Source organism: Rhipicephalus sanguineus, chromosome 11, assembly GCF_013339695.2.
Source record: "Rhipicephalus sanguineus isolate Rsan-2018 chromosome 11, BIME_Rsan_1.4, whole genome shotgun sequence".
NCBI lineage: Eukaryota > Metazoa > Arthropoda > Arachnida > Ixodida > Ixodidae > Rhipicephalus > Rhipicephalus sanguineus.
Window position 1 is genome coordinate 129,903,713 of NC_051186.1, and position 26,970 is coordinate 129,930,682.

The 26,970-nt window shown below is 45.9% G+C and overlaps 1 protein-coding gene across 1 annotated transcript in view; it reads left to right on the forward strand.

Annotated features, from left to right (window-relative positions):
- Positions 1-16,922: 16,922 nt before the first annotated feature.
- LOC119375407 (homeobox protein Nkx-2.4) overlaps positions 16,923-26,970 on the forward strand; it is a 71,946-nt gene continuing 61,898 nt past the window's right edge. The window contains exon 1 of the mRNA XM_049420475.1: positions 16,923-17,867. Coding sequence (XP_049276432.1) covers positions 17,438-17,867 — 430 coding nt within the window. The 5' untranslated portion in view covers positions 16,923-17,437. The remainder of the gene's footprint in view (positions 17,868-26,970) is intronic.

Consider the following 26,970-nt stretch of genomic DNA (forward strand, 5'->3'; position numbering starts at 1 on the left):
ATAAGCGAAAAATGAAGACTGTGCAGCTGGCGAACCACTAAGGCACCATTAAGACACCTATGCGAACCATTAAGACACTATACTGCAATGCATTATTCCATTTTCAGAATCAACTGCATTGTGAAAAACTATACTCGCAATTAACTGATATTTATTCAAGATTCATTTTATTTGCATGTTTTCCAATACTCTTGTCCCTCGATGACGTTACAGAGAGCTGCGGGTCATTGTTTCTTTTTAACTTGTACTATAGGTGAGGATAGCTATATGCGGGCGGTAATGTGGTTCCACTCGTTAGCTGAAGTTCCTGGGACGAAGCAGCTGAATCAAGCATTGACCTGACTTGTTAGAACAGCAACTTTGTGTTAATGGCCTGTACGAGATAACACGTATAAAGTAGGCGTGACAACTGGTCTCCGCGAAGGAGCTTCAAGTAATGTATGCTTTGTAGATGATGACTGAGGCGGTGAACCTCACGGTGACAAGGTATGTCACGTTGCCGGACTGTATACGCGATCAGCACTTAAAATTCGAAAGCTAATGCGAGGCACAAATAAGTGGTCTGCTTAAAACGAGTCATGTCCCTTAACCCCAGGTGTACAGCAGATGGTGTGAAATCTCGGAATACCACTATAACGAAAGAGAAAAAAAGGCCTGCCGATTCCACGCCCTGTGGGAAACGATGTAATGCGAAGTAGCCAGCAAGGAGCTGCATACATCGCTTTACTTATCTTTGAGGCAAATTCAGTCATTGACGTCACGACATGCAGTTCACTATTCCATGTTTGTCATCTATGCATGCATGTACAATCTCGGATGAAAAGTATATTCTGGTATATACAATGCATGACCTGTCATTTATGTTCGTCACGCACTCCTGTCATGCCATATAAATTTTGGTATATACAGTCGAAACCCGCGATAACGAAATCCCGAGGGAACGAAATTTTCACCGCAACGAAATATTTTCGGAACACCGGCGAACACCCATAGGAGTCAATGCATTTCGTAGCTCGCGACTACGAAAGATATTCATACCGCAGTCTCTCATTAACGAGATTTTTGGAACACGAGTGCGCAAGTAATCTACTCTCGCAACATTAACTACATTCGAAAACTGCTGAAATGCATTCATGCTACACTTCAATTGTGCAAAACTATCGCTACAGCGTACTTGAGAAGCAGCCGCCATCAATGTTTACAAAAAAAACATCAAGCTAGCGGCAATGGTGATGATGATGGCTTAAGAAACCTGCTCGTTATCGCGGACTACGTAGCCAAATCCACATTCCTCATGGAGTTTCGTTCGTTGGCTTGGCTCTGTGCTTGGCTTTGTCGGCTTTGCGCGCACATGGTCGCTTGTGTGGAGCCATTTGTGGAGCGTTTGCTTGGTCGCTTGGTGCAACGTGAACTGTGTGTTGCGATTGCTTCGTCCGATTTCGCTGCCTGCGAAGATGCCGCTTCTAACGAAAAAGCGGAAGTCCATCACGCTGGAAGATAAGGCTGCAATCATAAGTGAGATGGAAAACGGCAGGGAAAAAAATATACATCGCCGAATATTTCGGCGTTGCGTGCAGCTCGCTGTCCACGATTCTGCGCTGATCCGCGCTGATCCAGCGGAGCCGGAAGAAGTTGCATGGGGCGAACTTTGTGCCGTGGCAAACGAGATTCCCTATAGAGAGGCATAAAATTGCTGCATGGTATAAGGCCCGCCAAAAGCAAACTTACTGACTTTTGGAAATAAAATGTGTTTTTTGTAAATTCCATGTCTTTCTGCCGCATTCTCGCGCCAACGAAATCCCCGCAAGAGCAAAATTTTGTGCTTTCCCCGCCGATTTCGTTATTGCGGGTTTCAACTGTCTCCAGTTAACAAAACAGCCGGAAGCGCGCCATGAGCGTGGCATGCAAATCATGCCGTACGATTCAAATCATGGCATGCATGCCATGATTTGTATGTTAGGACCTGCCATTTATGTTCGTCGTACACTCACGTCACGCAATACCAATTTTGGTGTATATCAAGCCAGCGAAACGGCAGCGAATGCACCATAGACGTTTCATGTAAATCATGCCGTACATGGCATGCATGTGATTATTTGCATGTTACGACCCGTCATTTATGTTCGTAATACAGTCACGTTACGCAATGCCAATTTCGGTGTATATTAGTCTAGCAACACGGCCGCGAGCGCACCATGAGCGGGGCTTGTAAATCATGCCGTACATGGCATGAATGTCATGATGTTCATGTCACCACTTGCAATTTATGTTCCTTATATACACTCATGTCACACCGTAGGAAATTTGGTTTATGTCAAGCTAGTGAAACGGCCGCTAGCGCACCATGAGCGCGGCATGCAAGTCATGTCGTACATGACATGCATGTCACGATTTTCATGTTACCACCAGTCGTTTTTGCTCGTCGTACAGTCCCGTCATTCAATACCAATTTTGGTGTACATCAACTATCGAACCGGCCGCGAGCGCACCATGAGCATGGCATGTAAATCATCTCATGCATAATATCCATGTCATGATTTTCATGTTACAATCTGTCGCTTATGTTCATCATACAGTCACGTCGCGCAATATCAGTTTTTGTGTATAATGAGCTTGCGAAACGACCGCGAGCGCACCATGAGCGTGGCATGTAAGTCGTGCCTTACATGACATGCATCTCCCAATTTTCATGCTACCACCTTTCATTTATGTTCGTCGTACAGAAATGTCTCGCCATACCAATTTTGGTATATATTCATTCATTTAAATGGCCGCCACCGCCTCGAGACCATGTCATCTAAATCATGCCGTACATGACGTGCATTCCATGATGGGTACGTGAAGTCCCGTCAGTTACGTTCGTCATACACTGCTGTCACGCCATACCAATTTTGGTATATATCAAGTTAACGAAACGGCCGCAAGATTGCCATGAATGTGGCATATAAATCATGCTTTTTATGACATGCATATCACGATTTTCACGCTCTGACCAGTCATTTATGTTCGTCATACAGTCATGCCATGCAATACCAGTTTTGGTATACATCCCATCAACGGAAAGTCCACGAGAGCACAAAGTTGTAGGCGGATATCAAGCTGTATACATAGATAGATAGATAGATAGATAGATAGATAGATAGATAGATAGATAGATAGATAGATAGATAGATAGATAGATAGATAGATAGATAGATAGATAGATAGATAGATAGATAGATAGATAGACAGACAGACAGACAGACAGACAGACAGACAGACAGACAGACAGGCAGACAGATAGATAGATAGATAGATAGATAGATAGATAGATAGATAGATAGATAGATAGATAGATAGATAGATAGATAGATTGATTGATAGATAGATAGATAGATAGATAGATAGATAGATAGATAGATAGATAGATAGATAGATAGATAGATAGATAGATAGATAGATAGATAGATAGATAGATAGATAGATAGATAGATAGATAGATAGATAGATAGATAGATAGATAGATAGATAGATAGATACGCTCAAAGTCGCAGAAGTTCGCTAAGAAATGGTTCGCATTTAAAAAACGTATCACACGTGCCATGGCTTCTCCAGACACTCCGTGAAGTGCATTGCCGTCCTTGACCCAATTTTTATTGTCAGGTATCTGCATCCGCTAATAAGCACCCGTTCACTTTTATACGTACGCCAATAAGTATGTCGCTGCCCCAAACACATCCGCTTCCTCGGTCGGTGTATACAAGGCTCAAGCGCACTTGACACACATATGGCGTCCTTCAAGGTGCCCATACGCCCGCTCCCAAATGAATTTCATACATTCGAACGCGCAACCACAGAAACTGCAGGTACAAGTGAAGTTTTCAGACGTCCCACTCAAGGTCGACAACCCAACTCGACTATTCCTATGCGAACGACCTCATTATTGGCGTCGACTTCGAATTCACGATTCTGCGAAAAAGCTCGCGCCATGCTCCCGCCTTCGCTTCTCCAAATACGTCCGTTGGACCGTGACTGTTTTATATTCAGAGCCGTTAGTATGCCTACGCTGCGTGAAAGAAGATTCGAATGAGGAGTCTTCCACCCTCCCCTCCACCCGATAAAGAAATCTGTGAATGGTCGCGAAAATCACACTGACATAAGCCCCTACGCAAACAATTGGCACCACCGTTTTGAACATACGCGCCATGTTTATATATGCCCCTCATTCAAGAACTTTTTTCTCTTGCTCTATCGCCATCTCTCTACTTCTTTAATGTCTGCTGCTCGTCCGCATGCCAGATAAGCAAAGATATATGGACATAGAAAATAAGACGATAAAGCGAAACAGCCGGCAGGACCCGTGCCAAAAAAAAAAAACATAACTAACGAGACACTATACTGGACGTAAACGTAAACTTCCCATATCGTATTTTCCCGGAAGATCACGGAAGCCGCAAGCGTGCCCACTGCACCGCGCAAGAAAGGCACAAAACGATCCCGCGAAACGAGCCCCGAACCGTAAGTAACGAGCTCAACCAATCTGTCCCTTATACACCGGTATATGCACCGAAGCAGTCACCTTTACAACCCCCACGTCTCTTTAAAGAGCAATAATAATTCGACTCGGAGTACTTAGTTCCGTCCTCGCTGCTCTGCAGACTTCGAAACGAACGTGCAATATGCCGAGAGCGGAAGCAAATAGTAAGAATGAAGACGTGGATAGTGGGAAGGGGAAATGATAGAGATGGAATATGCGGTCGGCAGACGAATGACTTCAGGGGTGGCTCTGTCGCCGTTTGGCTCATGCGTTCCTTATTTCTTTCACATTTTCTCTTTATTTCTTCTCTTTTTTTACCCCTGACATCTTAAGCAACGCGGTGGGCCCGCAAACACACTCACATGTTCTCCCCTCCGCCACCAGGGGGGTCGTACGCCGCGATGAGCACGCACAAAAGACACTCGCCTTTGTTCGTCCTTGTCGTCTCCTGTGCAAGCAATAAGGGTGGCCTAGCAAGGAGCGGGAAGGGTCCAGAAAAGAAGGGACTGGGAGAATATATTAAAAGCGTATACAAAGGAAGGAAGAGCAGACGGGAAAAGAATCTAAAAAAAAAGCAGGTTGACTAGGAAAGAGCAGAGAACTCCTCTGTAGGGGAAGAGAGGGAGTGAGCTGTAACTATGGATGGATGACAAGACGCCAACTTCACATATCATGTCTGCGCGTCTGCTCGTATTCGAAAACTAAGGCGGCCATCTTGTAGGAGGGGAGGGGGTGCTGTGGAAAGCAGAACGCAGCGCGCGCAGATGTACCGCATACTGACGGCCAGCTAACCATTTGGGAGCGACCTTTGAGATATGGAAATGGTGTTTGTGTTGACGCGACGCGTTCCTCTTTGTGCCTCGTGGCGCCGCCATGCGTGAATTCCTGAAGAGCGTGGCGGCCCTCCGTCACTCCGCGGATGGAGGACCCCGGGCTCGATTCCCCATCTGCGGAGAACAGTGAGGCGAAGGCACATGCAAGTGGCAAAAAGAAAGAAAAATGCTCGAGTGTATATAATGCTTCATTGCGGAGACAAAATATGCACACTCCGCATACGAAGATAAGAGGTTGGCCAGGCGTGTGCCCGAATCAATGCGAGCACGAAATGTGCGTACGCGTCGCTTGTCCACAAAACGTGAAGCCAAGGTCACGGCCTCGGGCACTGTAAGAAGTTATAGGAAGATGATTTGCCGGAAGTTGTTAGGGCTCGATGGCGCCCAAGTTTGGAGGTCGATGGTCCCGGAAATTAGATGCCGTGAAGGACACTTCCGCTTTTGCTGTGTCCGTATGCCTTTGTTATCTCCTTTCCTTTTTTTTTTAAATTTTCGCTCCCTCTTTCGCAAGGATCCGTCGTACATTACTCGGACGCCACACGCCCCGCCACGGTGGTCTAGTGGTTATGGCACTCGGCTGCTGACCCGAAGGTCGCGGGATCGAATCCCGGCCGCGGCGGCTGCATTTTCGATGGAGGCGAAAATGTTTGAGGCCCGTGTACTTAGATTTAGGTGCACGTTAAAGAACCCCAGGTGGTCGAAATTCCCGGAGCCCCCCACTACGGCGTCTCTCATTATCATATCGTGGTTTTTGGACGTTAAACCCCAGATATTATTATTATCAGACGCCACACATATAATTTTTCAATAGCTTAGAGCTGATTTAATCTAATTATGGCATTTTACAAAAGCCACGATGTGATGTGAAACCAGTAGGTACCGGCTGAGGTGAAAATGGCTAACCATTTTGTGTCTTCTGTAAAAAAAAAAACGATACTTGTCCAAAATTAGGCGATTTTCGGTCGGTTTGCTTCTCATATCTTTTCAGATAGCCTAACACGTGCACACTACCCTTTCAAATATGTTACTTCTGTGTATAATAGTCTGATTCTGTTTTGTTTTACTTTATGTGTATGTGTTCCCCTGATTTATGTTTTATTACTAGTGAGTACATATACAATAAACACTTGTACACAAACTTTTACAAATGTTGGATATATATTAGTTCTACGTACAATGTGCAGTTTTCTTTTTATTTGGTTTTGTGTGTATGTACTCACCTAACTGTTTTAGTTTGTATAACGAAGCAGATAAGCAATGGACTTTGTAGCTGCTGGCATATATGTGTAGTGACTATACGGGCCTATATACACTAGCCTTTGGCTACTGGCCCAGCAGTTCTTTTGTGAATATTCGTGTATCAATGGAAAATAAATCATTAATTTAGAACGGCGCAACAAGGCAGACGAAAAGACGAATGATTACACGAACACAAGCGCGGGCTGATAACTAAAGTTTATACAATAGAACAGAGCAGATATATATACACACATATGGCTGCACACAACGCAAAGAGAATAAACAAAAGCCAAAGCAAGTTATCCATTCAAATACAAGATCTGTTGCGCAATTCAGGTACAGCTGATACAAGACCGTTTTTTTTTTATTTTGAATGTTCCATGCTTCTGTTATTTCCCGAATCGTCTTATCATGATGCCTTGAAATAATGCTTGTGAGGTTAAACTGAGGCGCGCAGCCGCACTACCCACAGTGCTGAGAAATGCGCAATAAACTATCACAACGTAGGTTGCCCTCATGTTCCCTTAATCATACGTTTACACATCTGCCCGTCTGGCCTATCATACACAGAGCCACAAGACAACGGCAGACTGTAAACCACATTCGTGGCACAACTGATTGCCTGATTCCTGCAGTTCTTGACTCCACAACCTTCTTTCTTTTCTTTTTTTTTTTTTGCCTCTGCCTGTCTACCCACACGTTCGCAAATTGCGCCTAATTTGTTTGGTACTGAAAAAAAAAACCACTTCAACCACATATCTACCTGCGACGTCTTTCAAACCATGGGACAAGGCATGAACATGCGGTACAACTGCAACACATTTTCTTTCTTGCTTTTCGATTCAGTCAGTCAGTCAATGAACTTTATTTATAAATTGTCCTGAGGAGCCGATTCCCCTCAAGAGGGAGGGTCGGCTGCGGGCCGCGCCCACGTGGGGACAGGAAGAGCGAGCCCCTCCGCCAAATTGCGGGCCCTCTGGACAGCCCGGATTTGGACCTCCCGGTCCGAGCTGGTGATTGCCGTCCTCCAGGCGTCCTCTGTGCTGAGATTCTCGCAATCGCGCAGCGCCGTGCATTGCCAGAGCTTGTGGGCTAACGTGCATCGTCTCTCATCGCAATGAGGGCAGTGCGGCTTTATGCTGTCAATAATTAGTTCTTTTCTTGTTTCCCTGCCCTTACCTTGTTTTACTGCTCGAATTAACTTTTCACAAGTTCGTGTCAACACGTGATCCGGAAACACCACACTTTTTAACCTGCACACCTGTCTTGACACACTCTCATTTATTCTATGAAGGCACGTCTTACTGCATCCGTACTCCCCAGTCCATGCATTCGTACCATCTCGCCCAATTATCATTGCTCTACTCAACCTGAAAATAAATCAATTGAACTTGAATTATGGTGCATGCTAAGTCGTATTAATTTCCATTGACTAGGGTTTTTTAACGTGCGCCGAAATCTGAGTGCACGGTAGGGATGCAGAACTATCGGTAAATTGACTATCGATAACATCAATAGTTTACTTGAGACTATCGATAGTGCAGACAAACTATCGATATTACTACTATCGACAAACTCTCAATAGTGCCATCGGTAGTACCATGGTTAATATTACTAGCGATATTACTGCCACGCGTGTTTATTGCTTTGTTTTGATGTAGTCGGGTTTCACCCACAAATACTGTGAGCAACGTTTGACGCAGACCATGCCGTAATGTTTGAGAAGCTTCAGGATTGTTTGAGATCATTCTGTTAAAATTACGCGCCAGACGCGAATAGTCATGTTTATTCGCGTCTGGTGCACCAGCGATAACGCTGGAAGGTTCGATGACTGATGCATAAGAGATGACGTGTTCCGATGATCAGATTACTCGACGGCCGACGACTGCACTCTAAGAAAAAAACCGGCTGAAGGGGGAGTAAAGTCAGATTTAGTCCTCAAATCGTGTCGTTAGTCCCAACTGCCGCGAAGTGCGTGTCGTGTGCAAATTCGGAGGACAAGACATACCTCGGAAAAGACTAATGGGGGGACGAACGGTTGCATTTACTCCTGCGGGTAGAGGTTGAAGGGAAGACGTTTTTTCTGTGGCCTTTGTTTGCAGCAAGGCTCAGCATCGAACGAACGCGAAGCAGTGATCGTAGACCCACGAATGCCTCTTTCAAAGGTCATGAGCTTAGCTCTCGGCCAGGTGCGCCCTATTGTTCCGAAGCCCTCCTTTCTACTCTGTCGCGGTGCGGGTTGCAGGCGGCGACGACCTGAGGGGTAAGGAATTCGGCGAACGCATGTTCAAAATGCCCACTGCACAGATGACAAGAAGGCATCGGCGCGTCGGCCCGCTTACTGCTGCTATCAAGAAAATAACGCGAGAAAAGTTTAATTTAATTTGTAGTGTGTTAATATTGTGTCATAAATTATGAGGACTTGAAACTTAGTTCACCAATAAGCTTCCCAATATTCACTGGCGGTGACAATCGTGTAAATCTGACGGACGTTTCAGCGCTTATGTTGGGTATCCTTCCGCGCCGCACTTCTTCTTCAGTATCGCTCGCCGGAGTGTCGGGTGCAGGCAAGGGCGTCCGCAGAACTTTTTCCAGGGGGGTGCATCAGCAGAGGTTGGGGGAGGGGGAGGGGGGCATACAGCATAGGTAGCTTTTGTTTCATTGCCATGACATGACGGGCAAGATTATTCTATAGCAGTATGTAACGTGCAAAGTTGGCTGGTAATCCTGAATGATGTTTCACGCGGATATGCGGGACTGGAGTGTGCTAATCAAGCTGTGTAGCTTACTGCTACTGCATAGAAAATTATTATCCAAAATTCCAAGGGGGGGCAGCTGCCTCCCCTTGCACCCCCCTCCGGACGCCTATGGGTGCGGGTCCTGTTTGTCACTTGTGATCTATCTTGCTCTTATTTCGGGGTCAGCGAGTGCCGCTATTTACGCAGACTATGAACGCAGCTGTGAAGAACATACCTCGCTGCATGTGCTGTAATTGTGGACGCGCATGCACGTTTGTTTCTGTGTACCGGCTGTTTATTGGACCCAACATCGTAACTTTCCTGCGGAAAAATGGACACCTCAGCTTACATGCAAGACTCCATCGCAGCTTCCTTTCTGCAAAGCTTCAGAGATGGACGCCGTCACATCGAGGTGTGATCAACAATTTCTGGATTTACTTGCTCTGCAAACAACGTCCCTCTGCTAATTTTAAAGGTAAGTTTATTATTTTCATTGCCTTGGTACATTGTATTATAAATAATATGAAGACTAAAAAAGCATTGTGCGTCGCATGTTTTTGAGCATGCGACTGCGCAATTATTGGGGCTTACGTCATTAAGTCGTTCTCTTCTAGCTACTTTATTTTGTAACAAAATTTTCTTTTTTGTATTTCTTCCAGGTAGGACTCGCCCTAGTAATTCGGGAACAGGCCCTATACCAACTAAATGATGGCATTCGTTCCTTTTTGGTGTTTTCGTAAAAATAAAGATTGATGTTAATAGAATCGTGTTTCTCTTTCTTCCTTGAATACTTTATAGAACACCGTAGGTTATCTGCAACTTACACAATCAAGAAATCAAAACCGTTGGTAACCTGAATCACTGTGCATGTGTGTGTGTTTGGTGTCATTCATGTGACCTGTGTTCCCGTGTCGTGGTTTGCCACTTCTCGCCAAGTTTTTACTTTGTTCATAGGATTCAAAGTGTTTTAAAGGACTGAAAGATCAGGGCACGCAACTAAATATTCTCGCTAGGGCAAGTCTTGAAGCCGGTATACACAATTTCTCTCAAGTTCGGCAAAGTAAATTCGAATGATCAGCATTATTGCTTGCAAGCGCTCACTGAATGCATTAATAGCAGTTAATACATGTAAGTTGGGTACCACTTCTAAAGCACTATTTAAGTGGCATGTTTCCGTGAAATGTCCGTTCCTAAGAGCCCAGTAACTTCGCCACCATTTTTTACAATTGCGAAGCGCGATTTGCTCTCCCAAGGATCATTTCTGAGGATCAACCAATACTCCTTCAAGGAGTAACATTTGCTCCTTCAGGGACCACTTCCAAAAACCAACTGTTACTCCTTGCAGGAGCAACCGTTAGTCCTTTGCAGTTAATCCTTCAAAGACTAACTGTTTATCCCCTTGCAGTTCATCCCCAAAAGGACTATTGGTTGTGGCAAATCAGTTGATCCCCAAAAGGACTAACCTCCCTACCCCTTTTAGTCGTTTTTTTCTTAGAGTGTGTTCTCGCCGCTATCATGGCGCAGCGTGTATGGCTTATATTTTGGGTTTTGATTTTCTGGGTACAAGTTCACCCGAATAAAGAGCTCCGTATTTCCTAGTCTTTCTGCAGCATTCTTCCCCGTCACAATCACGTGACAATACTATATATAGTGGTGTGACTAATGATGCTGTTGCGCACTCTAAGCCAAAAATGGAAAAAAACGAGAGTAACTGCCGGTTTTAGTCCTAAAGACCAACTGTTACTCCCCAAAAAGACCAACTGGAACAAGATGGCTGACATGGCTCAAGTTGGGGGAGTAAGCGTTTAGGGTTAGGTTGGAAGGGAGCAACAGAAGGACGAACGGCAACAGTTTCTCTCGGCGCGCAACCGCTGCTGTCCTGCAGGACGCACCCTGTATCGGTCGATGCATGGGCCACATTTTCTTGAGGGCTGGCATAAGGAAACTAGTTTTTGTAAACTGAACAGAGAGATACACACGCTAATAGGGACATTTGGCTTGTACATAAACTTTTTAATGCTCCCGTGTTACCGGAACACATGTTTTAGAAAGGTTTTACCTCCCCGTACGTAAACGGATGCCTTTACGTTTGAATAAACCATGAAATGTTGATGATAGCGGCATTTAAATTATATTTAATTTATGTAAGATTGTATAACCGCTGCAGAAATATCTCGAGGGGTTTTTAGCGTAGAATACCGGGTTATCCGACGACGGTGTCGCCATCTTGTGACGCTTCGTGCAACCATAGTCGTGGACACGTTTGTTTTCGCCTAGTGTTTTAGAGGGAAAAAAATTATTGAAAAGGTAACTCATTCGTAATAATGCCGCGGCAAGGCATTTACACCAGAAGTGGAACGCACGATGTTTCTGAAATAACAATTTTTTGCTTGCCTGCTTCATCTTGTTCGCGCTAGATGGCGTCACCTATCCAGCCTGTCGGGGTAATTATGTCAAGGCTTCTCACGTTTTTACCGCTTCGGTATTCTAATTCTAGGTCACTCTAGTGACTCTAGCCGCTGAAACAAAGTGATCGCAATTACCGCTCGCACTTCGGCTTTTTTTCACTCGGCGGCTGGAGCCTCGGCAAAGCGGGTATCGCGAGTAGCCGCGAACGAATGTGGATTTTCGAGATAGGGCCGTAAACGTAAAGCCAATCCGGAGAGTAGTTCACGTTCCGTAAAGGCCCGCGTATGCGCAAATTCGTTCCGGCAACTCGTAACACGGTAAAGTAAAGCTAAAAGCCCACAATACAAGCTAAAATCGCCCAATAAAAGACATGGTTGCACTAGAACGCCAGCACCTGAAGCTGTTGTCGTCGCAAGTCAAATGGCGTGTTTGCGTATAACATTTGGCATAAATATATAGCCTGAGAGTGTGGCAATAAAATGCGAAGCTTCGCGAGACTCCGTGTGTACTTCGCGACAAACAAGCGGTTGAGAGAAGTACACAATTGATAGACTTTACATTTGCGGTTTTATGCTGACAACGAGACTGACAGCGAGCTAACGCCGCTGCCTCCCCTACCCCCTCATCTCTACCTTGTCACTGGCTGATTTTGGCGGGAGGACAGTTATCGCAATCGGGTCCGGTAGTTTGAATTTGTGTTTAATCTCAGAGCAAACGGACTTATCAGCTCGGGCGGTGTTGTCTTTTCAAAGGGGAGGCGACTCTTCCGCAAAAAATAATATTATTAATATTGATATTAATAATAACAATGATAATAAAGAAGAAGAAAACACCCCTCCGGGCAAAAAAGAAAAAAAGAAAAAAAAAACTGGCCTTTTAGCTAGCGCAAAGGGAGCACGGCAAAGCCTGTGTTTTCGCGAGAGACTCATTGTCTTGACGTTTTCAGATGTATACATTGTTACCTTCTATTCTCTTTCGAACATCACCATTGGTTCTGCACGCCTATACTCATTTCACTAACATGTCAGGACGCGCAACGACCCGTCCGTACCTACATAACCCCGTTTCCTTTCAGACGGCGCCGTAGCGTTTGGTGGCGCAGTGGTTAGCGTGCGCGCATGGTGATTAAGTGGTCGCGAGTTCGAATCCTGTGTGTTTGTTGCAAATTTTCTGAAATTTCTTTCTGAACGAGATGTCTGTGTATCATTTGTACATCCAAACAAATATGTGTATAAACCTCAATGTGCTCTAGAAGTCATTCAAAAACGATTTTTTTTTTCGGCCCAAGAAGAAACTAAGGAGTAACGGGAAGGAGCATCCGTTGCTCCCTTGAGGAGCATCAGGAAGGAGTAACAGTTGGTCCTCAAGGAGAGCAACGGTTCCTCCCCTTGCCGTTGCTCCTTTTAGGAGAGTAATGGGAGTGGCAAAGCACTTGCTCCCTCAAAGGAGGAACCCATATACCCCCGTTGCTCTCTTTTGGCTTAGAGTGCGGGCCGGCCATATTGCCAAAAATTTGCGATAGCCTGCTATCACCTTCGCTTAATTTATGAGCAATTCTTGGCGAAAGAACTAAGTTATTGCCGCAGTGAAAATGGCAAAATATGTCCATCAATAAATTCACATCCAAAAGCAACCAGTTACAGCTAACAATTAACAAACTTAGTTCATATTTCCTTTATCTTGAAATCATAAAATGCAATATAAAGTTGAAGCTGCATGCGCAGTTCCACCACATGTAATGGCTTCCTTTGCGCTACAGCTCAACTGTGACTTTATGATTGTGTCAGCAAAGCACTCTGGTGAACAACACAAGCATGCCAACTTTCTTGCCCTTCAGCCTGTTCCTCCGGCTCCACTATGTACCACGCGCGCGGGGAACCAAGTTTATTCTGCAATGAGTTCGTGCTGTTGATTATATACTATCGATAGTAACATCGAACTTTTTACTATCGATAGCGCTATCGATAGTATTTTTTACCATCGATAGCTCGATAGTGACTCAGCTATTGATAGTATCGATAGTACCATCGATAGTTCTGCATCACTAGTGCACGGGCGTTCTGCCACTTCGCACTCCATCGAAATGCACCCGCATATAGTGACAGTTCTTGACCTACACTGTCGAGCTATAGCACTAAATACACAATATGTGTTTTAGCATATAGTTCCAGACTCTTTGCCGTGAGCACACGTGCTTTAACACTTTGGCTCATGCAGCGAACAATGAAGTGCGTCGAATATGCTCGAATACATCGTGCTGGCAAACAAGCCAGGGTTGTAGAAAAAAAAAATGGTTGGCATGATAGGCCAACAGAAATAGCAATAGGAATAGCAATAGAAAGGCACAGCGCGACTGATACAAGGGACGAAGAACACACACCACACACGAGCGCTGACTAACTGTATTTATTTTGCACCAAGGTAGCCTCATATATATATATATATGCTCAAAACTTGGCATATGACACACCAGTTGTCAAACAGAAATGGTATACGTGGTCTATCAAACAAGTTGCACCAAGTATAGAAGAACACACAATTTTATTTTATTTTATTTTGAAGAGCCGTATGAACAAAGTTACATTAAAAAAAAAAAAACGCCAGGCCTGCGCGGAACACGCAGCAAATTCACAGCCCGTTCCGCACTCTATTGTGTAAACTAATACAAGTACACATGCACGGTATCTACTAAGCCATAAATCATAATTTTTTGAAGTAGGGAAGCAATTAAAGTGTCATTATTAAGCCAGGTACCCGCTACCACAACTGTAAGAAATTATGCGCACTTCGTTGATGCTTCACGTGGCTGATGACGATGAAGAATTATGGTTGACCACTTTGTAGTGGGTGGGAAGCACTATAAACGACTCACTCGTTGCGCAATTAGCATTGTGGGATGGCTGGTTGTTATCTTACTTTTCTGCCACGCTATATTACATAGGTTAACGCGATTCCTTGCCCGACATGGCGCCTGTATATATAGGGTCTTTTTGCAAATGAGTTGCAAGCACCAGCGTGCTTTTTTTTTCTTAAAAAAAAACCAGCGGGGCTTTGTGGTAGAATACTCGACTGCCAGGCAGAGGGCCCGGGTTCCAATCCGATCCTGGATGTTTTTTGTCTCATTGAATTTTTTTCTTATTTCGCGCGATAGTGGTTACGGACACCGGCGGCGGCGGACAACTACCCCACTGCCGTTGTGATGTGGTAACAGCTTTCGCTGTAATAACAAAACCCAAGAAGGTACACTTATAATGCGCACTATATGCCATTCAGATGTGAAGGTCTGAGCAAATACAGCCCTTCACCGTATACAAGCAACTATAAATATACATATCGGTTCCTGCTGTCAAGCATCCGTTGCCCCTTTCATTTTACTTCACAGTGCTGTCGTTCAGCTGAAGTATATATAGTAGGTCATTTGGAAATGCTAATTTGCCACGTAAGTGCAGACAGCCGAGAGTGCTCCTTACCGCAGCAACCCACTTTCCTTATCTAATAGTAATAATTGCTGGGATTTTACACTCCAAAACCTATATGATTAGGAGGGAACATCGCAGTGGCGGGCTCCGGAAATTTCGACCACCTGGGCTTCTTTAAAGTGCACCTAAATCAAGGCACACGAGCCTCTAGCATTCTGCCTCCATCGAAATGCGGCCGCCGCGGACGGGATACACTTTGCTTATCTATTTGTTTATTTGTTTGTTATTTTCAGGAGAAAAAGTATCATAATTCTGGATTCACGCAGATTTCATTGTTGTCTGTCGTGCAGAGTAGGTTGTTTAGAAGTGTGCCAACACAGATTATCGAGACTGAATTAAATAGCATAAGCGAAACGAATATCCAATAATTTCGAACATTGTTGCTTTGAGTGCTTTGCCTTTTAAAGAAACATGTTTCTGAGTCAGAGCAAATATGAACGAGCAGTTGCAACGACACGAGGTTGTCTGCAAAGAACTAAACCCTATAATGACATATCTGCTTCGACGCAACCCCTACTATAGAGAGGGAACGCCGTTGCCCGCTCGCAGCAAGGCTGGGAGTTGATTATTAAGCGAACGGGGAAAGAGGTGGAGCAGCCAGACGTTTATACAGGGGCGCAGCCCGCTAACGAAGAGACGCGACCGCACAAGCCAGCCTCAGACACACGCCCGAAAGAGCTGCCCGTGGAGCCGCGAACTACGCCGTCCCCACAATAACCCCGGAGAGACGATGCGATTAATAGCCAGCCTCTCCAGAGACCAACGTATGTACTCAGCGATCCCGAAAGCGGGCAGCCGCTAACTACGTCAACGGACACGCCAACAAGACACACGCGCCAGCACGAAGCCGAACCCGAATCCGTTGTGAAAGAAAAACGCGTGCGGGGCGGAGCGTTCCAGTCGGTCCGCCTCTCCGTGACGACAGCCGTCAATCATCCGTGCAGTGCGAAGCCACGCCTTTTCGTCAGCAGCTGACCCTGGCATTCGAGCTGCACAGCGCGAATAGACTGACACATTATCCGAACGAGAGCGCCGAGAAGGATAGAAACGTGCATAGTTTTTTTGCTTGCATACTCTGGAAACCACGTACGCAAAGTGGCCGGGTGAGCGACAGTAACCGGCGGGCTGGGGCGGAGCCTGTCGATCTGGTAGCGGGCTCCGCCTTCCTCGATTCCTTTCCATAGTAACCGCTGCTGCAGGATTCCAGAGGTTTCGGCCCGTCATCACTGTGTCGCCACGGATTCTTCGTGCTCGCTGATTTCGGGGGTACAGGCTGTTTTTATCCGAGCACGCTCTGAAAATTGCGGGAGAAGACGGCCAGCTCGTCCTGACAGTCCACGATTCTCTCGTGGCTCGCAGCGTCAACAGCACCCGGACACCGTTTGTCTCCCCGAGGCCACGCCCCACTTCAACACCCTCACGCGCACGCGCACACACACAAAACCAGAAAAGAACGGAAGCCGTTGACAACGGTGTGGTTGCCCCTCCTCGTAAGCATGGTGCGACGCAAGGAGAGAAATGGAAAGGAGGGAAGGTGGAAGAGGGCGAAAGCGAAAAATGGAGTAAATCAGACAGAGTAATAATACCTAACCAAAGAAAATAAGCTGAGGCTAAAGCCCGGGCGCAGGGTTAGAGAAGGAGGAGGGTACGACGAAGGAGGAGGTGTACACGTTGCGCCGACCCTCGCGTCACACGCCGTTTCGGTGGTGTGGACGAGGTCTCCTCGACGAGGCGGCGCTCAAACGCACGCACACGCACGCACGTGTTCCACAACAAGAGAAATCGCCACTCGAAGCCCCCTCTAAAGCGGCGAAGAGGGGCCTCTCAGTGCCGAGTGGGACCTCGTGGCAGCAAGCAGCCAGCCACGACGCTGCCGACGCCGCAGCCGCGAGCCCCTTGCGAGCATTCGAGACCGAACTGACGACGCCGCGCCAAGATGGCGGCCACCCGAAGGATGAGGGGAGGAGGCAGTGAAGAAGAGGAAGAAGAAGCGACCAGATTTCCCTAAGGAGGGTGGAAAGGAAGCAAGAGCGAGCGGCCGAGAACCGTGACAGGGACGAACTCGTGCTGGGGACCCGTGCGAATCTGGGAAAGAGACCGAAATACCGCCAAAAGAGAAGGAAAACAAGGAGAAAAAGGAAGCACGCCGGCGGGCATGGGAGCCGGCCGAACGAAGGCTAGGCAGCGCGGAGGCGCCGGCATGGTTTCTGTCCGCGGCAAGACATGTCCATGAGTCCCGCCCGGAAGACGCCTCTACACCGACACCAGGAGGACGTCGTTGACGACGACGAAGAAGACACGACCACAACGGTGCTTCCGTCGGGCCGCCAAGGTCATCAGCAAGGCCACAACAGCACTCCGTTCTCGGTGTCCGACATCCTGAGCCCACTGGACGTGAGCACTGTACAGCAGCTGCAGCATTTCCACGACGACACGGTGACCGTGAGCTGCGCGGCCGCCACCGGCGGATTCGGAGGACTGATGATGAACAGCCACTACGGGATGCAGCTGGGTTCGCAGGGCTTTCCCGGTTCCCAGTACGGCACGGGCCATCCAGACCTGACGGGTCACTACGCGGACCCGATGCGTCAGTCCGCGGCCGCGGCTGCGGCCGCGGGGTGGTACGGAACGGCGCCGGACCCACGGTTTGCAAGTGAGTACACGCTACACTTACATATATACTTGATCTCATATGTGCACGCGTTTGCGCGCCGACCACTGTGGAAAGCAGGGAGTGCTCGAGAGTGCCGGAGTCATTCTCCTTTCGGTAACATCGCAGCCTCATTTTTTCAACCAACACCAGTATCAACATAAGAAAAAAAATGAATCTACCACGATGTCCTGCGGTATGAATAATGACATTCGATTACTGCCACGCTTGGGGCTCCCCTCTCCCACAATTGGTCGCACTCAACTAACATTCAACAACGAACGCATCGGTCTTTATTAACTACGGGCTCATGTAAGTGCCGTTACGATGTACCATGTCAATCGCGGGGGAGCTTTCTCATTCTCCAGCATACATATTGCAGTCCTGAATCGGTAAACGATCCCACGATGTACAGAATCGTTTCTATTTGCCAGCAGATCTCTCAGCAAGGCATTTAGTAAAGGCAGGTCGAGGGTTAGAAGAACTTGCAAACGCAAAAAAATAACCATAATAAAATACTGAAATTGAGTTCTGCCCCTAGGAATAGGCATGCTGCGCGTTTTTAGAAACTTAACCTGCAACCGTTATTTGTTGAGTACTCTTTTTTATTCCTCTGCGGCGTGTCAGCTAGCAACTACACAGCGCGCGATGAAATGTTCGTAAACAAACGCGAGTTCTATATGTTGATCAACGCTCTGGTACACCGAAGAGCTTTCCACTCACTTCGCTTTCCTGAAGTATGCAAACGTAAGTTATTCATGGACGATATGGCTCACGGCAGTGGCGTAGCCAGGGGGTGGCACACCGGGCCGGGGCCCCCCACCCCGTTTTTTTTTTTTTTTTTTGCCATGGCATACAGAGCACAAAATGACACTCGACGACATCTGCCTGCCCGGCCTCCCCTTCAGATCAAGGAGGTACCCCCCCCCCCCCTTCGAAAAAAATTTCTGCCTACGCCCCTGGCTCATGGAACATCCAGCATAGATATAGTTATCAACTGGCTGCTCTGTTATATCTACAGCAGTCTAGAAAACAACACTGTTCAGACGCAAAGAAACCGTGTATAGCAGCCAATACGGGAGCCCTCGTACAGGGTGGTTGTGACGGAGTGTTAATATAATTGATGTTCACGCGAGATAACAATAACAATAAAAAAGTTTTTGTCACATCAACACCCACACTTATTTTCAATAGCACAACACTTAGACCGATAGTTAATTCGGTTAATATAACTTAATAGAACTTTTTGTTGGGCTAGTTGGTACATGCTTACTGAAAAAACCAAAAAGACGCGTACCTTCAAGGAAAAAAGTAAGGACAGGACAGAAAGGGCGTCACTCGCAACTAACTTTATTCCCAGAACATCAGCGTCATATATAACCACAGCGACCCTGCGCGCGCACATCGCCTCACATCTGTTGCTCTGCGTGGGGGTGAATTTAGTTTCATCGATTCGTTTTTCGATTAGTTAATCTTGTTATCGCGGGTTTTTTGACGAGCGTGTGAGGCGATGTGCGCGCGCAGGGTCGCTGTGGTTATATATGACGCTGATGTTCTGGGAATAAAGTTAGTTGCGAGTGACGCCCTTTCTGTCCTGTCCTTACTTTTTTCCTTGAAGGTACGCGCCTTTTTGGTTTTTCAGTAATTCGCTATACTTCATTAGGCTGTGAGCAGAGGTGCGTAGCACGGATATTATTACAGGAAGCGTGTGGAGGTCCGACCCCCTAATGTGTATTCGTGCGTGTGTTTATATATATACCCGCGTGTATATATATACATGAAAACACACGAACTTTATGGGAGCGGGAGGTGTGGCTACAGCTATGACAGTGGGACGTTGTCTATATCTTCGTCCGCATAATGCACGCCCGATGACGGATGAAAAATACAACTCGGCCATGCACGGAGCACGACAGAACTTATACACTGACCAGTGTTTATCTGCAAGTGAGGGCGAACCAGGAACTCTTGATGACTTACGGCATTTATAAAGAGCCCATTAAACCTATAAGAACATTAACGAATGAAGGAATTCTTCGAATCCATCGCAAAACCTCCAGCAAGCTTTCTCTCCTTGAGGATGAGGAGTGCCTCTGACCCACAACATAAAAGAGCCCCAGTCACCTATATATTTACCTTCCGTCAGTGATATACAGCACAGCTTGTCTCCAAGTTAACAACACTGAATTATGTTGGTTGTCAGAAAGGTACAAGTTTAACCCTTCGAAGAAGAAAAAAGGAAGCATCGCGGTAACGCACGGTAGTAATGTGTGACACCCTTTGGCTGAAATATCAATGTCCACTACCGATTCCTCAATGTGAAATTCTCCAACGTGAATGAAACGTGCAACCTGCACGCAGTGTTTATATCTATGCACCACGAGGCTCAGAATTTCAATGCAATTAAAGAGAGCGTAAAAAAAAAGCTTCTTTAAATGAGTAAAGTGACACGTATCTCAGAAATTTTCGTATTGTTTCTCTAAATAAAAGCACCAGTGCACCAGGCACCAGTGGTGCCGAGAATTCGAAAAAGAGTATACGCCTCTGAACGCATTGAACATATCTTTAAAACGCTGTCTTAAAAAAACACTTTCGGCTTCGGTATCGAGGGGCCGCTGTCACAGTGACGTGTCAACACAGTCTGACGGAGGTTGAAGTAACGTGGGGACAGCAACTCGTGACGTAATAGCAGCAGCTCTTTTGTATGTTCTCAGTTGCACAATGGTACGCGTAAACAACGATGAGTGAATTGTCGACCAGCGACTATGACAGCAATTCCGTCGAATGCGTCCTCGTCATGATAATGTCCAGCAGGTGAGCTGGCTTGCAGCTCTCGAGTGACGAGAACTTCAACATCAAACTAAAATATTTTATACGAGTTTCCTGGCTCCGATGTGTGAAGATGGTTAACGCTGCTGCATGTCAGGGAAACGAAAAAAAAAAATGTCTCTTTGGCGATGCCTCAAAATCATGTCAGTACTATTTTATGGGAGGATACCGCTCTTTGACAGAGGTGTCATGCTCGGTTTATATTTATACCACCGCAGAAACAGTAAAAAAAAAAGCTCGCTATAGTTGTCGGACTGAAGGCGATGGTATTAATTCCGCCAATGAAAAATGTACCTATGTATTAAGTATAAGGGATGTTCAAATGAAAACGTACGAAACGACACTCCGGGTGTAAATGAAGACTTCATTCAAAGTATACACCATAGGCCTCAGCACAACACAACGATCCCGTTGATGAACGAGCCGAAGGATTCCTTGTTCTCAGAATACAAGCAACATGATGTAATGGAAACTATATTTTGCAGCATCCGTTGCACCTCACAAACAGCGTATAGGTTTCTGGCTTCCACGAAGATTCCGTCAGCACACTAAAAAGAAAAAAAGGAGTATTTTTACTCTTTTTTTTTCTGCGAGTCCTGACTTGCCACGTATATGACTCTCTTTAAAGAGTCACGCTAACCCTCTTTTGGGTCACAGGACTCTCCGAACCGAGCATAATGATCCCTAGAGAGAGTTCATGTGTCTCTTTCAAGAGAGTCATATACGTGGCATGTTGAGACTCGCCAAAAAGAGTCAAAAGACTCCTATTTTTTTTTTAGAATGAGTATGACGCTTGAAGCGATAAGTCGATAACCAAAAATTAAACACAACATTCACATTGAAGAAATACGAAACTTATGTGCCATGTTTATCGGACATTTGGCATCAGTACATATATATATGACGTACATAGGTTACCAAGTAGCTGCATGAAGCATTTTGCACTAAGAACTTCCGCGGAGGGTAGCAAATCGGATATCGTGAAGACACCTGCACTGACTATAAGAGAATGTATACTATAGCGTACGCGCAGGCTAAAAACGAGGCCGCATGTCCGATTCCCAGTTACAATAATTCCCGCTGTTTTACGTGCCAGAACCACGTTATGATTACAGGCGCGCCGTATAGTGGCGCACAACAGAATAATTTCAACTCGACCACCTGCGTTTCTTTATCATGCAGCTATATATCTAAGTACTCGAGTGTTCGCGCATTTCGCCGCCATCGAAACTCCACCACCGCGGCTGGGAATCGAACCCACATCTTCGAGCTTAGGAGCGCGGTGCCATATTGTTACGCGCGCTTCTTTTTTCTATTTTTATGTAACCCGCCCGTTACACGTGTAACCACTGCCTTACGCAAACCCCGCCCGTATGTCTGGAAACCTTCCTGATTGTTTTAGAATTTTCCTATATGATTTCGCGCACAACGCGAGGAATAGAGTTCCCTCTGGAACTAAAGCGGCCACCAACGATAAGGCTAGAATCTTCGATGCCACAATGTACAAATGCCGACGCGCTTTACCGCTGATCAGATTACCGAGGCGACGATTGGGCTCGACGCTATCGTTGGACTGAGTGTGTCGCTTCTTCTCTTTCTGGGCACAAGTTCACCCAATAAAGTGCTCCATTCTTACCTGCTGGAGTTCTGCTTGCTTCACCATCACAACCCCGTGACAATATTTGCATGCTAAGCGATCACGGCAGGTGACTACCATTTATGGGAACTTCATTGCGATGAGCCTGGAATATATGCTAGGGCACCTATATGTGCTTACGAGTGATTATTGGGCAAGGTCGCTGTATTTGTATTGATGAATGGGTTAGTATACCGTTAATATGGGATCCTTGTTTGTCACGGCGAATACAAAAACAAAAGACAAACTGTGCTTTCATGCCAATTACAAACGAGTGAATGTCAAGGTTTTGTCACTTTCACAAAGCACTAATACAGACGCACACATAGAATCATCGCATCATATGCTCGCCACATGATCGATTTTGTCAAATGCATACTCGGGCCAGATCAAGCTGTTCGTAAAGAAAGAAATTGGTGTATTCATGTGGGGGGTAGTTGCCAAATACTGCACCAGGGTGGCCAATCCTTCTCCTCTGATGAGGGATTGCATTACCGGCTGTGATCCCCGGTGAGGCCACACCCCAGGACTTTTTATGCGATTCCATCACAACGCGGGCTTTTTGTTTTATCTGGTGGGGAATTACGCGTCACCGGGATTCGAACCACGGTCCTCTTGCATGCGAGGCTGATGCTCTACCTCTAGGCCATCGCTGCATCGATCCGATTCCTTGATGACGTTACACTGATGAGTAACTCAGGGGAAGAATTGCAACTCATGATTACTGAACTGGGCAAAGAAAGCAGAACGGTATAGGTCTGAAAAGTAATATGCTGATAACTGGAGTAATGTACAACAACAAGGTGGAGAGGCACGGGAAGTTGTTAAGGAATACGTCTACTTAGGATAGGTAATTACCGTGAGACTGAAGTTACTAGAAGAATAAGGATGGCATGGAGCACATTCGGCAAGCATTCTCAAATGATGAATGATAGTTTACCACTATTACTCAAGAGGAAGGTATACAGCTGCATCTTAACAGTACTTACCTACAGAGCAGAAACCTGGAGGCTTACAAAGAGGGCTGAACTTAAATTTAGGAGTACGCAACGAGCAATGGAAAGGAAAATGACATGTGTAACCTTAAGGTTCACTGATAGCTTTTTCCGCTCTCATTCTGACCATTTCTCGGTGTATAACGTTGATTGTTTGATGTTTCTTTATGCTACAGTTGACTTGCGTTACTTTTTGATGTTTTTTTTCTTTCTTTTGAATTGTATCCTATATTTTTTCCCCTGTTTTTACTGTACATCTTCTATTTTGTATTTTTAACCGAGGGTCCCGTTTGCAGTCACTGACTTTGGGACCCTCGTCTGCATATCTTTTTGTAACGATCATTGTAAGCTCAATTGCAATAAACTGAAACTGAGAGTGGGTTAGGGAACGAACGGTTGTTAAATACATATCTTACTCGAAATCAAGAAGAAGAAATGGACATAAGCAAGGCATGTAGCGCGTAAGCAAAATAACCGCCGGTCATTAAGTGTAACTGACTGGATTCCAAGAGAAGGCAAACGCGCGAGGGGAAGACATAAAGTTAGGTGGGCAGATGAGATTAAGAAGTTTGCGGGTATATAAAGTGGCAGCAGCAAGCACAGGATCGCGGTTTGATTGGCGGAACAGCCTTTGCCCTGCAGTGGGCGGAGTCAGGCTGCTGCTGATGATGATTATGAAAGAAATAATTACACCACATTGCATTCAAACGTAAACAAATAGTCAACCTAAAACCAATAATAACAAAAATATCTGGAGTTTAACGTCACATAACCACGATATGATAATGAGGGACAACCGCAGTGGAGGGCTCCGGAAATTTCGACCATTTGGGGTTCTTTGACGTGCATCTAAATCTGAGTACACGGGCCTCAAACACTTTCGCCTTCATCGAAAATGCAGCCGCCGCGACCGGGATTCGATCCCGCGACCTTCGGGTCTGCAGTCGAGCGCCATAACCACTATAGACCAACGTGGCGGGGCAACCTAAAACCATTTGTCGACCTTTTCTGCGCACATATATAGGTCGGGACATGAGACATCAAAAATCGAATGAAGGAAACTTGTCTATCGTTCTGTATACCTTCCGTGTCAGGTGTATTTCGGTGCGTATATGGGGACAAAACAACATCAAACAACCACAACTGCTACTACTACTACAAGCCGCGCCACGGTGGTTATGGCGCTCAGCTGCTGACCCGAAGGCTGCGGGATCGAATCCCGGCCGCGGCGGCTGCATTTTCGGTGGAGGCAAGAATGTCTGAGGCCCGTGCACTTAGATTTAGGTGCACGTTAAGAACCCCCAGGGGGTCGAAATTTCGGAGCCCTCCGCTACGGTTGTTCCTCATAATCATATCCGGGTTTTGGGACGTTACACCCCAGATATTATTATTTACTACAACTACAACAACGTCTCAGCTACGGCTTATGAAGTCGCATGCAGTTTGAGTTCTTGCTGTCGTGAACCGCGTTACTTTATTAGACATTTTTAGAGACTTATTTACAAATATAAATTGATACATATGAAGCTTTTTTTTTCTCTTTTTTAATGACTTCCTGAGTTGCTCTGTAACCCCCTCAGCAAAGTGATGGCGCCCTTTCTATATCATATCCCGCTGTGCATATGTCTGATGCGATGCCAGATGTTGTAATCAAAACTCAAGAAATGTTATTCTCACACGCGGCTCAGCAAAAGGCGTTTCGACCCTGCATCGCAAGAAGAAGCAAACAGTGATCTTCGTTTCTGCTCACGAGCGAGATAAGATTACATCCATAAGGTAACAAGAATATGCACTGACTGATGAGGTCAACCTATGGCATGGCCATGATTGCTCTCATAACGCACATGCCGCACTTCACTTTTGATACAAATGCCTATAAGCGAGTTACGACCTAAGGACAAATACAAGCACAGCCCCCTGAACTGTGGCGCACCTGCCATTCATCTGTGCAAGGGAGTCGTCCTAACCATGAGTTCTTTCTCGCTGCTAATGCAAATACTACGCTTATTAATAATCCAGAGTTTGTCTTTCCTACTCAAAATGTTGCTTTGGTCGAAGCCGTGATATAGCAATATTTGCTAAAATTTTCCAGGAAAGTTCAAGTTCTCAACCGAAAACAAACCACACGGACATGCATCTGTCTGGTAAAACCACCTAGCTGAAATTCCCGAAAGGTGGTTGACGTCACGTAAACAAGCAGGCAAGGCTGGATGACGCGAATTCTCTCTGGGCAGGACAGCGACTGCTGTGGGTGGAGCGCACTTTTATTCGTAGGTTGTAATCGAATCTAAATACAGCCTGTCAGTGTGCCACTATAATTTGCAGCGCTAACATGTGTGATATATATACAGGGCAGGGGCGTCCGAAAGGGTTGTATATATAATGGGTCTCAACGTTAACTTCCAATGCGACGAAGCAATGCACAATAAATGACTTCAAGCACCGGCACGTCCACCGGCGATAGTAAAGAGAAATATTTGGTATAAAGCGACAGAGAATTCCCGAAGAAACGACATTGGTGTGGTAAAGGAACGATACGCTCGAAGGCGTTCATTTGTTGTGGTTAAGATTTTTGCGGTAGTTTGTCACTTCGTGGCTTTATTCCGACAAGAACTGAGCTTGAAACCAGCAGCTCTAGAAGGGCAGATCTTAGCCGTTTACACTGGTTCCACTGTAATAACAGCACACACGTAGACAAAACCGTGGCATTTTCCTCTAAGCACACATGTTTTGCGGTGTCATGTGCACGAGTCATCGCATTCCCTTCGTGTTCGTAAAATTTTGAATCCTACTCTGTATCGTCCACTTTTGTTTTTTCTGAACAGTTCTTGCACACACGCGAACAGCGTTCCCACTGGGTCTCGGTAATATTACGGCGAACGCCTTATATGCCTCATTAGTCAAGAAGTTTTCGGGTTTTGGCGAGACCTCGTCGTCGGCGTCAACACGAATCATAAGAAAGAAGAAAACCAAAAATAATTAAGCACTGATAGTCGGTCAAAAATCACGTGATACTCAAGTGAATATGCGTGTAGTTGGTGTACCAAAAGTCACATTACCTCAGTGTAACATGACACCATTTCTGACGTCACATATCGCCAGGCTGTGCAAAACCATATGAGGTGCAGAAAGCTTGCAATGCCTCAGATCCCGGATCCGCAGCGCAAAACCACGTTAGGTGCAGCAAGCTTTCGCGTGGATCGAATCCCGGCCGCGGCGGCCGCATTTCGGTGGAGGCCAAATGCTAGAGCCCATGTACTTACATTCAGGTGTACGTTAAATAACACCAGATGGTTAAAAATGTTAGGATCCCTCCACTACAGTGTCCGTCATATTACATCACATCATGGTTTTGAGACGTAAAAACCAACGATTATTATTATTATTAAACATTCGCTGGGGGGGGGGGGGGGCGTAGTGGGGGAGAATAAATACTAAATCGACATTTAGACAAGAAAGAGAAAAACAAGATGGCGTTCACCTTGCAGCCGTCTTAGGCAAATGCATCAAGAACCGTGCGACCATTGAAACAGGTTGCACGTGGCATTGAATATACGATACACTGACATCTTGTAGCCACAACGTTGGGACACCAATGCGGTGGGAAGCGAAATATATGACGTCACGTGCAAGGCATCTATGCAAG